This window comes from Girardinichthys multiradiatus, chromosome 3, assembly GCF_021462225.1.
Source record: "Girardinichthys multiradiatus isolate DD_20200921_A chromosome 3, DD_fGirMul_XY1, whole genome shotgun sequence".
NCBI lineage: Eukaryota > Metazoa > Chordata > Actinopteri > Cyprinodontiformes > Goodeidae > Girardinichthys > Girardinichthys multiradiatus.
The window spans coordinates 1652532-1666994 of record NC_061796.1 but is presented as its reverse complement, the minus strand read 5'-3'; the positions used below and the strand labels follow the sequence as shown (position 1 = coordinate 1666994).

Here is a 14463-nt window from a genome sequence, read left to right as displayed (position 1 = left end):
AGCAGATTTAAATCTATGTCTCAAACGCCTCGAAATAAGATGACACACCGTGTATTAAACCAAAAATGAAAACAAAATGCACCCACAAAACGTCGGTGTTGCGCATTAATCCGTTTGCGTGGTTAAACTCGGTCGTTTGCACCATAGCTTCGGTTTGTTGATATGACGTAAACTGCTGCCAACACCGCTGTTGAGCTAAAACCAGACTAGATTCTTGTTTCAATGTATATAACTTTACACACCAGTCTGATGTGTGTTAGCACGCTGATGAGATACGTGTTTCCGTCTGCGGGGGACCATGTCGTGACAAATAAGCTGTTTAACGGTGGCGGAGTGTTGAAAACAGAGATGAAAACGGTCGCTTTCACCATAGAAGAACCAAACGCTCCCCGACGGTTATAATGGAGCCGCTGCGGTCCCTGTCTGCGCTCCATTGATACACACAGTCCTACTTCTTATAGTGGGGGAAAGGAGGAGATATAGGGAGATGGGGACATACTTTTAACCCTTGTTCGAAAGCAACAGGGAAGCCCAAGCCCTACTAAAGCTTTTAGTACCCCACAAAACACACCCTATCCGAGTTTTTGGGCGTGTTGTGAACGAACGCAGGCCTGCCGATGGCGAACTGAACTTTTCCCGAGACCCAAACTTGTCAGGCAGCCGCATCTTACGCGCATGCGCATCGTTCTTATCCAGCTCTAAATAAGAGTTAAAACAGAAACGAGGTGAGTTCCACAATTTTCCTAAACAATACGGCCGTTAATTCTTATTTATCACAGTTAAGATGGGCAGAAAATGTGAAAACCCGATCTTAGACGGACTAGTTGGTGTTTGTTCGCGTTATTTGCACTTTGATTTAAAACGGCGTGAATAAATCGTTTTTTAAGTTTCTATTGAAGAAATTAATCGGGCAACATTGTTAAATCTCATAACAGCAGCGCAGTTTTAGGGTTTATGCTTTTTTGATATTATTTGAAATATCCGCATTTTTATACAGTTATTAACCGGGAACTTATTTATTACAGATTGTCCTTAGCTGGCTGCATCCAGTCACAATGCTACGGCTAGCTGTTTAGCAGTCGTCCGTTCATTTCTACGGATCGGTGTTGTGCCGAAAAAGGCGCCCCAGCCGTCAAACGCATCTCCTCTTTAGAACCGTAGTTTAGCGCATTTGGCTTTGCATATACATACATTGAAGCTCATTAGGGACAAAGTGGGAAAACGTTTCCCAGTCACTTCCACCTAATTTATTGGTGCAAATATGTGTCTTGAAACTGGGGTCTGTTTTGACGGCGGGGGTGCCTTCTACGACACAACACCGGCGCTAGCTGACGGTTAGCTTTAGCTAGCTACCGTAGCAACCTGGGCTGACATTCCGTGACAAGGAGAAAGTGCAGAAAAACGGGCAGAGTCAATGAAAACACTACGTTAGGAAATTACACAGCAAGCCTTTGCATTTGTTTGACCCGAGGGGACCTCACATGATTAGTTTAAATGGGCAACTTGAGTAATTAACATAGTTTAAACATGTTGGTGGCCTCTTCCTATGCTCCGCCATTTTGTATAGGACGAATGCTAATCATGGGCGCTCTTACATACACTTTATTTATCACTAGAATAAAACTGAGGCATCAATTGCAACGTCAAAACTCAACCAGGACACATTAGCCCTCACTGCTGTTTACTTTGCACATGGTTATGGCTGCATTGCAAACAGAAAATGTGACCTTAATTCAGTGTTGAACATGCGTCAGAACTAAAACGTATAATCGTAATAACATACGTTTTTAAACGCTTTTAAGTTTGGATAGTCAGTGCAGAAAATAGTGTTCTTCGTGAAATCGATGAACAAATTGCCCTTTCGCCTGCTAGCGACCAGATAAACTGTCGTTTTTAGGAAATACCGTTAAAACAAGGAAAAGACGAACTTTTGTCATTAACTCAAACTTGACACGTATTTCCTCCTGTTTGTCAATGGTCTTAACAAATGTTTATCCTAGTGAGGTCGTTTGTTTGCGTATTTGCCCGTTGGTTGACCGGAAAAACAATATTATTATTGAGTGTTTTGTCTGAAACAGAAGTGCATGGTGTACCATGCACACACTCGCCATCTAGCGGTGATTTTGAGTATCACTGTTTACAAGTTCAGGCTGAATCTGCGTTTTATTTAAGATAAAAACCTTACACTGGCTGCCTGAAAATAACATAATAATACAAAAACATTGGTAACATAAATAAATGTACAGATTACTCACAGTCATAGGAATCAAGTAATGCCTTTTATGTGGAAATTATCACTTTTCAGGTAGGTCATAACAGAAGAGTGGGAATGACTGACACTCCACCCAGTGATGGACCCTCCCAGGGAGCTGAGTTTGACATGATAAGTGCTCTGGACTGGAAGGATGGTATTGCCACACTGCCAGGCAGTGATATCAGGGTACAGGCTTTTCTTTGTTCCTGTTCTTAATCAAATATAGTGCCTTGCAATAGTGATCACACCTCTTTTTCACATTTTGTCCCATTAGCACCACAAACTTTAGTGTATTTTATTGGCATCTTTGTGAAAGAGAAGAGAAATTATAAATTGTTGTTTTGAAAATTGTGCAGTTTGCTCTTGTATTCAGCAACCCCCAAATCCACTACACATCCCCTTTGCTGCAGTAATATCTGCTAGCCTTTTGGGGTATTTTCATACACCTGAATATTTGCTCATTATTTTTTGTTGTTCAATCTTAGTCAGACTAGATGGAGATCAGCTGGGAATTTTCAAAACTTACTACTGATTCTTTATCGAATGTAGTTCTGGACTTTGACTGGGCCATTTTCACACATGAATATGCTTTCATCTAAAGTAATATGTGGAAGTTTTTGCTGTGTATGTAGAGTTGTTACCTTGGTGGAACATTAACCTCTCTAATAGGTCTCTAATAGGCTTTCCTCCAGGATTTACCTATATTTAGCTCCATCCATATCCTCTTCAGCACTGAAGCATCCACACAGCATGATGCTGACCCCACCATGTTATACTGTTTGCGTTGTGTGTTCAGGTTGCAGTGGTTATTTTTCTCCAGGCTAGTGTTTTGCATGAAGAACAAAAAGCTAAATTTTGATCTCATCTGGCCATAACACTTTCTTCAACATATTTGTGGCAGACTACAAACCGGACTTCTTGTGACTTTCTTTTGGAAACGACCTTCTTGCCACTCTTCCATAAATGCCACATTTGTGGAGTTCATTGACAGATTCTCTTGCATGAGCTGTGGATCTCTGCAGCTCCTCCTAAGTTACCATGGACCTGTTTGTTTCTTCTCTTGTTTAATGCCTTCCTTGCCCAACCTTTCAGTTTAGTAAGACTGTTTTCTCTTGCTAGCTTTGCTGCTGTACCAAATTGATTATATTTTCAACAACAAATTCGACCGTGCTACGTGGGTTGTTCAAAATTTGGGAAATTATTTTATTTTTCTAACTCTGCTTTAAACCTCTCCACCCACAACTTTTACCTTCCTGACCTGTTTGCGGTGTTCCTTGGTCTTCATGATGTGGTGTGTTCACTAATTTTCTCTAAAAAAACCTTATGGGTTGACACTATTTACTAATTAGCTGACTTGCAGTTGCTGGCAGTTGGTTGCTCTGGATCCTGTTTAGGGGTTTTTAGAATAAAGAAGGCTAAATGCACATATTCATGTTACTGTTCTTAGATTATTTATAAAACATGTTGAAATCTATGCATCTTTTTCCTTCCCCTTTACTGTTATGGGCTACTATGTGAATATTTATCACTTAATGTCCCAATAAAACACAGTGAAGTTTATAGTTGCAACAGGACAAATTGTGAAAAAGTTTAGGGGATGTGAATACTTTTGCAAAGTACAGTAAATGTTTGTAAAAAAAAAAAAAAACAACTAAGAAATAATTTAGCTCTAGATAATTAGTTGGTTTTTCCTGGATCTGAGCAACAATAACTAAGTTGATCAGGAGACAAAAAACCTGAAGCATGGGGTCAAGTCCTGATGAGTATATCTGCTTATTTCCCACCTTCTTTCAGTTCCGCATGACCGAGTTTGGGACTCTTGAGATTGTCACAGACATAGAGGTCAAAGGGCAGGTGGCAGAGCCTAATCGTGAGACCTTGAACCCGGTGCAGTCCCACACTCCCACCCCTCCACCAGAAGTCCAATCACAGGCTAGCACGGCCACAGCTCTGGTCATTCAGAGCAAGCCAGGCTCATCTCAAGCTAAAGGTATGATGGTTAACCACTGTCGTTGTGGAGAATATCAATGGAGCTTTTTAGAATCTACCTCTATTTATTGCTGTGAGATCCAACCCTTTTCTGTTGCATGTGTTTGAGCTTCTGGTGCTCTTCTCTTGTTTTCAGAGGAGGACCCCAGCATGGAGGTTGGCCCTAGGGTTAAAGCCAGTTCTGGTACTGACATGGGTCCAAATGGGGAGCTGTCAAGATGTCGAGTCTGTGGTGGTCATGTTTTCAGGCATGCCCTTATAGAGGAGAAATACTGTAGCTCTTGTGTTCAGCCTTCCAGTGGCAGGTAAAGAAAATAACAAGCTGTTCTCCTCTTGGTGCTGCCATATGAAATGGTTTGATGTGATCTTTATTTTATTTCTTAAAGATCTTCTCCGGCAGAAGCACGTGACAGTCAAGCAGTGGAAGGTGAGAGACTGGGGAAACGTGTCCGCAAAAAGAGAAAGATCTACATGGATTCTGGTGATGAAGAGGAGGACAATCAAGAAGAACCAGAGGTGAGGACAACACCATACACATCGCCTTTAAAGTTGTCTTAGCATTTAGTCAGTTATTTATTACTATTATGAGGTTGGTAATGTGCTGTTTTACGTTTTGTTCTGATAGGAAAAGGCCAAAGCTGCCAAAGGCAGGAGAGGAGCCAAAATGGCCAAACTTGGTAGGTTAGACTGTTGTTAATAAAGAAGATAGGGTAAATAAATAATACATAAACAAATGAAAGTATGGGAAAAATTTGAAAATGAAATAAACTTAAACTTGAAATAGAACTACAGGCCAATGAAAATAAGTGGGTTTCAGGCAGGGATTTAAAATTATACAAAATCTTAGGAGCTCTAAAGGCTGAATGTAAACTGTTCATAGATAGAAAATGAATCTGACATTTACCATCTTCTCTATAATATCCATCCTCCCACCTACCCATCAGTATGTTTTTTGCATAAATACTATAATTCATCATCAACGTTTTACCTTTTTACTCTTTTTACACCGTTTTACTCTTTTAAAATGTGCTAAATATAACTGAAAACTCTGGAAATCTGAACTTGGACAAGTGAGGAATTTGGACATGACTAATGTGTCGGAACAGGGAGATTTTATATTTGTTGTATGTTTGCTTCAATTGTCAGTGACTGCCACGGCCAACAAGAAGCGGGCATGGAGCTGGCCAGCTTATCTGGAGGAAGGACGAACTATTGCTGCACCTGTGAAACTTTTCAAAGAGGTACAAACTGTCATTTTGCCATCCCTTCTTTTTGTTTTGGTTTTAATGTAGTGTTGTATTTATCCACTATAATTGTGTTGTGCATTTGCCTTGCAGCACCAGTCGTTTCCTCAAAGCAGGAACAGTTTTAAGGTTGGAATGAAGGTTGAAGGGCTTGATCCATCTCACCCATCTCTCTTTTGTGTGCTCACTGTTGCAGAGGTGGGAATACTGCTAATTTCAGTCTTTTTTTCAGACATCAGAAATTTCATCCATGTAGACCGTTTTCATTTTGTCTCACAGATCCAAGGTTATAGAGTTAGACTCCACTTCGACGGTTACCCTGAATGCTATGACTTCTGGGCTAATGCTGATTCGTGGGACCTGAAACCAGCTGGGTGGTGTGAGAAGAATGGACACAAGTTATTACTGCCTAAAGGTAGTCACCGACATGTTGTTTATTTAAAATAATTTTGTTTTAGATGAAATAACTGTCTGGTTTTGTTTTACTTCATTGTAGGCTGTAAAGAAGGAGAGTTTAACTGGAGCATGTATGTGAAAAACTGCAGAGGCCAACTGGCTCCAAAACATCTTTTTAAGAGCCTCAACACAGTGAGTCCTAAACAAACAATGAAGCACCACATAATCTGATTGATTTGATCAAGTTTATGTCTGACTGTGTGTTATAACTCATGAATTCCCTACTTTTCTTCTGGCTGTAGTCTGTGACTCCATCTGGGTTTAGAGCAGGGATGAAACTGGAGGCAGCTGACAGAAAGAACCCTTCGCAGATCTGTGTAGCAACAATAGCTGCTGTTGTTGACAACCGCCTTCTTATTCACTTTGACAACCTGGATGACACACATGATTATTGGTAGGAAGTTTATTACCCAGGAGTACTTCTCCATCTGCATGCTGAAGCTTTGTGTTTCAGGATTGCTGCCACTGTGCATGACTTGTAATATGGTGTAACAGTACGGAAACATGTGGGCAAACATGCAGCTGAAAGGTTTTCTCAGAGTCTAAATGTGTGTTTTGTTTTTAGTACAGCCAGACTTATGTTATCATATTGCATTTTTTTAACTTGTTTATATATTTTATGCAAGGTGTGATGCCAGCAGTCCATATATCCATCCTGTTGGTTTCTGTGAAGAAGCTCAGTTGACTCTAACAACTCCACCTGGTACGACACTGGCTAAGTCTGTTTTTATACAATCAGAGTCGTACTATAAGAATGACTAATATCTTAACATTACCACAGATAAAAGGCGATAAATCTATAGAGTCTGTGTTACTAAAATATATGCACCAAGCCACACTGACTGTAAGCAGATCATGAACTGAATTATGCATGTTGTTCATTCAGAAACTCAGTATGAAAATAATTTGTAATCTTGACACATTGGAGTCCTATAGGTGTTTTATTTGTGAGGAATTAAAAGTTAGAGATTCCATTCATAATTTCTAGTTTCTTCTCCTTAGAATATAAAAATCCCAAGAATTTCTCATGGGAAAAGTACTTGGAGGAAACGGGAACACAAGCAGCTCCTGCTCGAGCTTTCAAACTGGTAGGATTCTCACATATAAACCGCTACTCTAATATTTTTTGTATTTTTGTTTTGTCTCCTAGACCACAGAGGAATCTTACCTCCATAATCTAGTTTTTGGAAGCTGATATTGTCTTAAACATCCCCATTAAAACTAACCTACCTTGAATTTTCCAACATGAAACATCAATAATTATGCAACTATGGTCACTGTTGCATTTTTCATCAGTTACTACTGCAGAGACTTATGGTTTCTGGTGCAACAGTTAAATTCATTTTTATATCAGTACCCCTATGAATTGATATGGCTCCCATTCTTTGTTATTCATTTATCTTGAACCAAAGATGTCTGTTTGTCTAATGTCCAGAAATACAGAAAATCCCCAGTTTTCACTGTTTTGTCATTTCATTGTTTCAAACCATTGCGTCCTTGCAGCGACCCCCTCATGGCTTCCAGACTGGGATGAAAGTGGAAGCAGTTGATAAAAGGAACCCCATGCTCATTCGTGTAGCTACCATAGTGGGCACAGAGGACCACCGTCTAAAGGTGCGAGATGCCTCCAGAGATGTTTTCCAAACTCCCTCTGTGCTTTGCCTATGTAATTTTTCTTTGTTTTTTTCCCTCCTCTAATGTAGATTCACTTTGATGGCTGGAATTTGGATTATGACTACTGGGTTGAGACAGACTGCCCAGATCTGCACCCAGTTGGATGGTGTCAGAAAACTGGACACCCATTACAGCACCCCAACAGTGAGACAAGCTTTTTACTCACATTACCTCAGTCTTAATTTCAACAAATGAGTTTGCAGAAATCCCCAGCATGACATTACTGATGCCTTGTGTCTGTATATTTCAGGCACAAGTGATGTATTGCCGGCCCCAGGACAAGGCTGTCCTACCCCGGGATGCAACGGGGTCGGACACATAAGGGGACCTCGCTATGGGACACACTACACGTTAGTTGTAGAATACATGTTCTTTGTTTTATATATTTCTAAATTCTTTTTTTCTTATTAAACTGAACTGCTGCTGCCTTGTAAACCCTAAAACATTCGACCCTTGTATATTTGTAAGGTATAATGCCCTCTGGTTTTGTTATATTTAGTAATGGTATAAAAAGAGGACAGGAGACTCTGTGTTCTCAGATGTCAATAATAATTGTGTGGGTGGTTTGTGATCTAAATGTGTTGCTGCTCTCTGTGTTTGTGAGAATCAAAGTGATAATGGCAGCATCCACCTCCCATTTGTTGCAGTATGCTTGATGCCAGAAATGTAAAATGGTTCTTCCTGTGTGCAGCCAGGTGAGCTGCCCTTACTCTGAGATAAACCTGAACAAGGAGGGTTTGTTGCCAGATCGTCTCGGTGGAGAGCGGCCTCTTGTTCTTAGCGGGCCTCCACCACGGGGGCGACGTCCCGAAGCTCACCAGAGCAATCCAACTCAGACCACATCAGCACCGGCACAGACCGACGCACCTGTGGATCCTCAAAGCAGGTTTGTTCCTAAACACATATAATACGGTGTTTTAACAAAAAACAAAAGCAACTCATAATAAAAAAACCAACGTGACAGTGGTGGTAAAAGCTAGGAGGCTTGAATAGATTTAACCTTATTTTGCTTCTACAAAGGGTTTCAAGTTATGGTATTTGCTCGTTCACATGTACGTTCAGAGTGCTTTCGATTATGTATTTATTTCTATAAATATTTGAAAGGATTTGTATCTGAAACTAGTATCTTTGTTGCTAGGAAACCAGTGACTGGGGAAGCTGAGCATTCAGAATGCAACAACCAGTCAGAGCCACCGGGTGAAGCCAACGAGCAAAGCCACAATGGAACGAGGCCTAAAAGGTATCTGCCACCCATGATTTCCTCTCGCAGTGCTGAGCCACAGCATTGTGGCCAAAAGTATCTTCTAAACTTTTGTGTTGTTTTTCTTCAGGATGGCTCCACTTCCCAAGTATCTAAAAATGCACTATGTCAAGGATGAGATCAGCGATGGAAAATGTAAGTGTGGGCTATGAAGTGGCGAATCCAAGCAAGCAGGTCAGTTCTGCATCCAGCTGACCGCTGTTCTGTTCTCCATCTGCAGCTTCCCCAGAAACAATCTCTCTCCAGCAAGCACTCCACGAGTCTGTATTCTCCCCTGGCATCTCTGCCTCTCCCGCGCACAGAGTGGCCCTTTGCTGGGACAAACACTGCCAGCTGCTGCCCGAGGTCCTGGGGCTGACTGCCAAGAGAGTGGCAACTTGGAGCACTGAGGAGGTCAGACAGGTCTACACACTGTGTTCAACACATGAAAAACAGACATGCTCCTCATTCACTAACCGAGTGTGAAGACAACTAGTTGCTCAGATGAACTGCAGCAGTGAATGAATATTCAAGAAGAGCTTTTCTGATCTTCTTCTCTGCTTGGCAGATTTCCAACTGAGGTTTAATATAGGTGGAAAAAGTGTTTTTCTATTAGTAAATAACTAGAGATGTCCAGAAAAACTGACTCATGTGAACTGATTTTCAGCTTGATCCGCACTGACAGTCAACAAAGGCACCGCAGTAGGCATTACTAGGTTACTCTGACAGAACTCTTTGTTGAAGATGCTATTACTGAGTGAAGAAGACTTAGTTTGCTATTATCAGTATGATTGAGCTGTTAAAAAAACGTCAGGGGCAGCACAGACAATAAAGATGTAAGAAGCAATTGAAAAGGGAACTGTTTTTTAAGACATTACGAGAAATGTCTGCTGGCAGAGAGAGAACAAGACTTCCAGCAGACAAATGGGAAGGCTGTAATACTGTGCTTGAGCTTTCAACCTCTGTCTTTTATTGAACATGGTGGATTTTTAAATGTTAGCAGCTCTTTGCAATTTAAAATAAGGTTCTAAATTCTCTAGGGCATAAGTGTCGAAGTCCAGTCCTTGAGGGCCGGTTTCCTGCAACTTTTAGATGTATCTCTGCTTCAACACAGCTTGAATCAAATAATTAGGTCATTAGCAGGACTCCGTAGGACTTTTTTTGCATGTTGGACCAGGGAGAGACTTAAATGTTTCAGGGGTTTGACAACCCTCCACCTAGAAAACACACACTGAGACTGCCATTTGTAATCCAAGCCCCACCAGCTGGCCTATTCCATAATAAAACCAGCTTAAACTGTCAGCTTTTTTTTTTTCCTGTTTCAGTAAAACCTGTTTCACACCAACTGCTCTCACACATGCTGCAGGATGTTGCATTTACTCCTAGAATAAATAATTGATGACAGATCATGGCAGCAAGACTAGTGCTAAATATTTTGGATGCTTCTTATGTTGTAGCTCTTAAAGAGAGGGCAGAATCAGCTAAAATCAGTATAGGAATGTTTCAAAGAAACCACAGACACCGATTTGATAACTGTTGAATGACTGACATCCTGCTCGGATCAAGCTAATTTTTTATCTTGTTTTCTTTCTCCACCAGGTGGCTGGTTTTGTCAAAGGACTTCCAGGATGTAAAGAGCAGGCTGCTACTTTTAAAACTGAAGTGAGCGCTTCCCTTTGCCTCCAAAAGATCAACACATCTCCTAAAATTAGGGATTTGGTCATTGATGAGGACCATGTTTTGTAATTTTTATTAAACCATTAGCATAGAAACTGTTAAGCAGCCATATTTCCTTCTGTGCACTAAATTGTCCCTGATAATTTCTCTTTAAATGAGGATTATCGAAAGTAGCGCGAGATGTCACACCAGTGTGAGGGCTTCTGGTTATCCTCCAACTTGAGGGGTTTCCAGTTTAGTTTTCATGAAGCAGATTTGGATTAGAACTCTAATACAGAGACCCTGCAGCAATAATTTACAGGTCCTTCTCAAAATATTAGCATATTGTGATGAAGTTCATTATTTTCCATAATGTAATGATGAAAATTGAACATTCATATATTTTAGATTCATTGCACACTAACTGAAATATTTCAGGTCTTTTATTGTCTAAATACGGATGATTGTGGCATACAGCTCATGAAAACCCAAAATTCCTATCTCACAAAATTAGCATATTTCATCCGACCAATAAAAGAAAAGTGTTTTTAATACAAAAAACGTCAACCTTCAAATAATCATGTACAGTTATGCACTCAATACTTGGTCGGGAATCCTTTAGCAGAAATGACTGCTTCAATGTGGCGTGGCATGGAGGCAATCAGCCTGTGGCACTGCTGAGGTCTTATGGAGGCCCAGGATGCTTCGATAGCGGCCTTTAGCTCATCCAGAGTGTTGGGTCTTGAGTCTCTCAACGTTCTCTTCAAAATATCCCAGATTCTCTATGGGGTTCAGGTCAGGAGAGTTGGCAGGCCAATTGAGCACAGTGATACCATGGTCAGTAAACCATTTACCAGTGGTTTTGGCACTGTGAGCAGGTGCCAGGTCGTGCTGAAAAATGAAATCTTCATCTCCATAAAGCTTTTCAGCAGATGGAAGCGTGAAGTGCTCCAAAATCCCCTGATAGCTAGCTGCATTGACCCTGCCCTTGATAAAACACAGTGGACCAACACCAGCAGCTGACACGGCACCCCAGACCATTACTGACTGTGGGTACTTGACACTGGACTTCTGGCATTTTGGCATTTCCTTCTCCCCAGTCTTCCTCCAGACTCTGGCACCTTGATTTCCGAATGACATGCAGAATTTGCTTTCATCCGAAAAAAGTACTTTGGACCACTGAGCAACAGTCCAGTGCTGCTTCTCTGTAGCCCAGGTCAGGTGCTTCTGCCGCTGTTTCTGGTTCAAAAGTGGCTTGACCTGGGGAATGCGGCACCTGTAGCCCATTTCCTGCACACGCCTGTGCACGGTGGCTCTGGATGTTTCTACTCCAGACTCAGTCCACTGCTTCCGCAGGTCCCCCAAGGTCTGGAATCGGCCCTTCTCCACAATCTTCCTCAGGGTCCGGTCACCTCTTCTCGTTGTGCAGCGTTTTCTGCCACACTTTTTCCTTCCCACAAACTTCCCACTGAGGTGCCTTGATACAGCACTCTGGGAACAGCCTATTCGTTCAGAAATGTCTTTCTGTGTCTTACCCTCTTGCTTGAGGGTGTCAATAGTGGCCTTCTGGACAGCAGTCAGGTCGGCAGTCTTACCCATGATTGGGGTTTTGAGTGATGAACCAGGCTGGGAGTTTTAAAGGCCTCAGGAATCTTTTGCAGGAGTTTAGAGTTAACTCGTTGATTCAGATGATTAGGTTCATAGCTCGTTTAGAGACCCTTTTAATGATATGCTAATTTTGTGAGATAGGAATTTTGGGTTTTCATGAGCTGTATGCCAAAATCATCCGTATTTAGACAATAAAAGACCTGAAATATTTCAGTTAGTGTGCAATGAATCTAAAATATATGAATGTTAAATTTTCATCATGACATTATGGAAAATAATGAACTTTATCACAATATGCTAATATTTTGAGAAGGACCTGTATTATGTTGACTCAGTTTGTTTAATATTTAATTATTACCGTCAACTATGTGTCGTCTGGTGTGTGGGCTTCTCTGTTAGTTTGTCTTGCTAATTTATGCGGGTTGAGCATTTTATCAATAATTAGAAACATAAAAAAATATGAAATATTTCTTGCTAATAAAATGAACTTAATTAAAAATTGTCATATTACAGCTGTGAAAGCTTCATTCAAACTGATTTAAGATACACCATTACTAAAACACTTCCCTCTCTATTTCTTTTTAGCAAATAGATGGCGAGGCCTTCCTGCTTCTTACCCAAGCAGACATCGTTAAGATCCTGTCCATCAAGCTTGGACCTGCTTTAAAGATCTACAACTCCATCCTCATGCTGAAGAGTGCCGACGAAGAGTGAGACCTGCCTGCAGGGGGATTCTCTCCCTCCATCCAGGTCCCTCAGTCTCGGCTAAGCCTTCGCTGAAGATCAGACTTCTGATAAAAAAATAATTCATCCAGAACAAGGCCAATTAGTTTTCCTCTGCAGTCGTGCAACTACAAGAGAGGAGAAGAGAAAGCCTTTGTCTGGAAGGTGTCCCATCTCTCCCCTCTTTCTCTACAACGGCTAACTGGAGTATTTTAAGACACCATGAAGATTTACTAACCTGAGTTGTGTTTGTTTACAGAATCACAAAAACATAGAGGCACCTTTAACATTGTACATTTTACAGATTTGATTTATTGTCCTTGTTGTTGGATTTCTTGTTTGTAAAGAAACGGTGCTCTGGCTCTGAGCTGGTAGAACAAGTGTTTTTTTTTTTGTTTTTTTTGTTTGTTTTAAAAAGCTGCAAAATACAATCGTAAAATGGTGAGAAGATTTTGAAATGTGAAACCCAGTGGAGCAGAGGCACTTCAGCTTTTCTCCTGTAAATTGGAGAGAGACGACTGTTCAGCAGGCTCAAAGAGCATGAGTGTTTAAGTTGGAGTTGGCAGGAGTTAGGATTCAATAGGCACGCTTAAAACTGTGTCTTTGTTTGTGTGCAGATATGATTAAGTGTGTTTGAGAAATGGAGATGTATATTGCCACTGTCCTGCGTTCAACGGGTTATTTTTTGGGACGAGCTGCAAGGGCTGACTCTGTAAATCAAAGAACTTTCCCATCTCCAAAGTTGGATTCAATGCTGAACCAGCTGTTTTTTGTTTGTTTTTGTTGCAACACATGAATTTGAATGTTAGACAACTTTAAGTTGTTTTGATATCCACCTTATTGTTCCTGCTCCAAATAAGCTCTGACTTTGAGTGTAAATACAACTCAAATAAGAAACCTCCCTCTCTACCTGAGTTTAGTCCTGCTCTGTTATGCAAAGACTAATAATCTGTCTAGTTTAATGGGAAGAGGACAGCCTTGGCTGGCATCTTTGTAAATATGCGTGTACCGCAGCAAGTTGGATCTGTACATCAGTAACTGTTGATATGCAAACAGCTTTTATTTATGTTTTGTAAATTATGGGATAATGGTACGCTGCTCTGCCTCCTCTTATGGAACGTGTGGATGGGAGACAATAAATGAGATGTACACTGTCTCCTGTCCTCATTTAACCCCAGCCAAGTTAACACACATAAACTCACAGATCAACTGAGCGCTGTGCTCCATGTCGGTTCTTCTGTTGTTTACATACTTGCTATGTTTGGCAAATCCACCACGGCTTTCATAATGCTTCAGATCTCTGACTTCAGTCAGATTATCTTCTAGTTTTCCGCTTGACTAGTTTTTTGTGTGTGAATGTGAAGTGGTGAAGTAACTCGTAGTGCCCTCCATGCTTATTGGCATCTGTGTAAGAAGCCTCGTCTTTTGATGCAAAAGCATTAACTCTTTTATTTTTGAGAATAGTTATTCGTTGGTGAGAAAAATCCCACATGATTAAAAAATAGTTTTTAACAAAATCAACACTGGTATATTGAGACCTCTGCTGTTAATACTAATATAGACTCCTATTACCAATAGAACACTTAGTCTCCTATAATATTTCCCAAGGTTGGAGATTA

General features: G+C 40.8%; 1 protein-coding gene across 1 annotated transcript; it reads left to right on the top strand.

Moving 5' to 3' along the window:
* The first annotated feature begins 234 nt into the window (after nt 1-234).
* l3mbtl1b (L3MBTL histone methyl-lysine binding protein 1b) lies at nt 235-13998 on the top strand. The gene is made up of 22 exons (XM_047356737.1): nt 235-725; nt 2306-2440; nt 4049-4244; nt 4380-4548; nt 4630-4759; nt 4869-4920; nt 5390-5484; nt 5581-5685; nt 5767-5902; nt 5984-6075; nt 6186-6337; nt 6570-6646; nt 6946-7031; nt 7447-7557; nt 7647-7761; nt 7868-7967; nt 8309-8503; nt 8756-8857; nt 8949-9013; nt 9099-9271; nt 10457-10519; nt 12707-13998. Exons 2-22 carry the CDS (start codon nt 2330-2332, stop codon nt 12833-12835), a joined length of 2454 nt encoding a protein of 817 aa, XP_047212693.1. The 5' UTR covers nt 235-725; nt 2306-2329; the 3' UTR covers nt 12836-13998.
* Nucleotides 13999-14463: the final 465 nt, after the last annotated feature.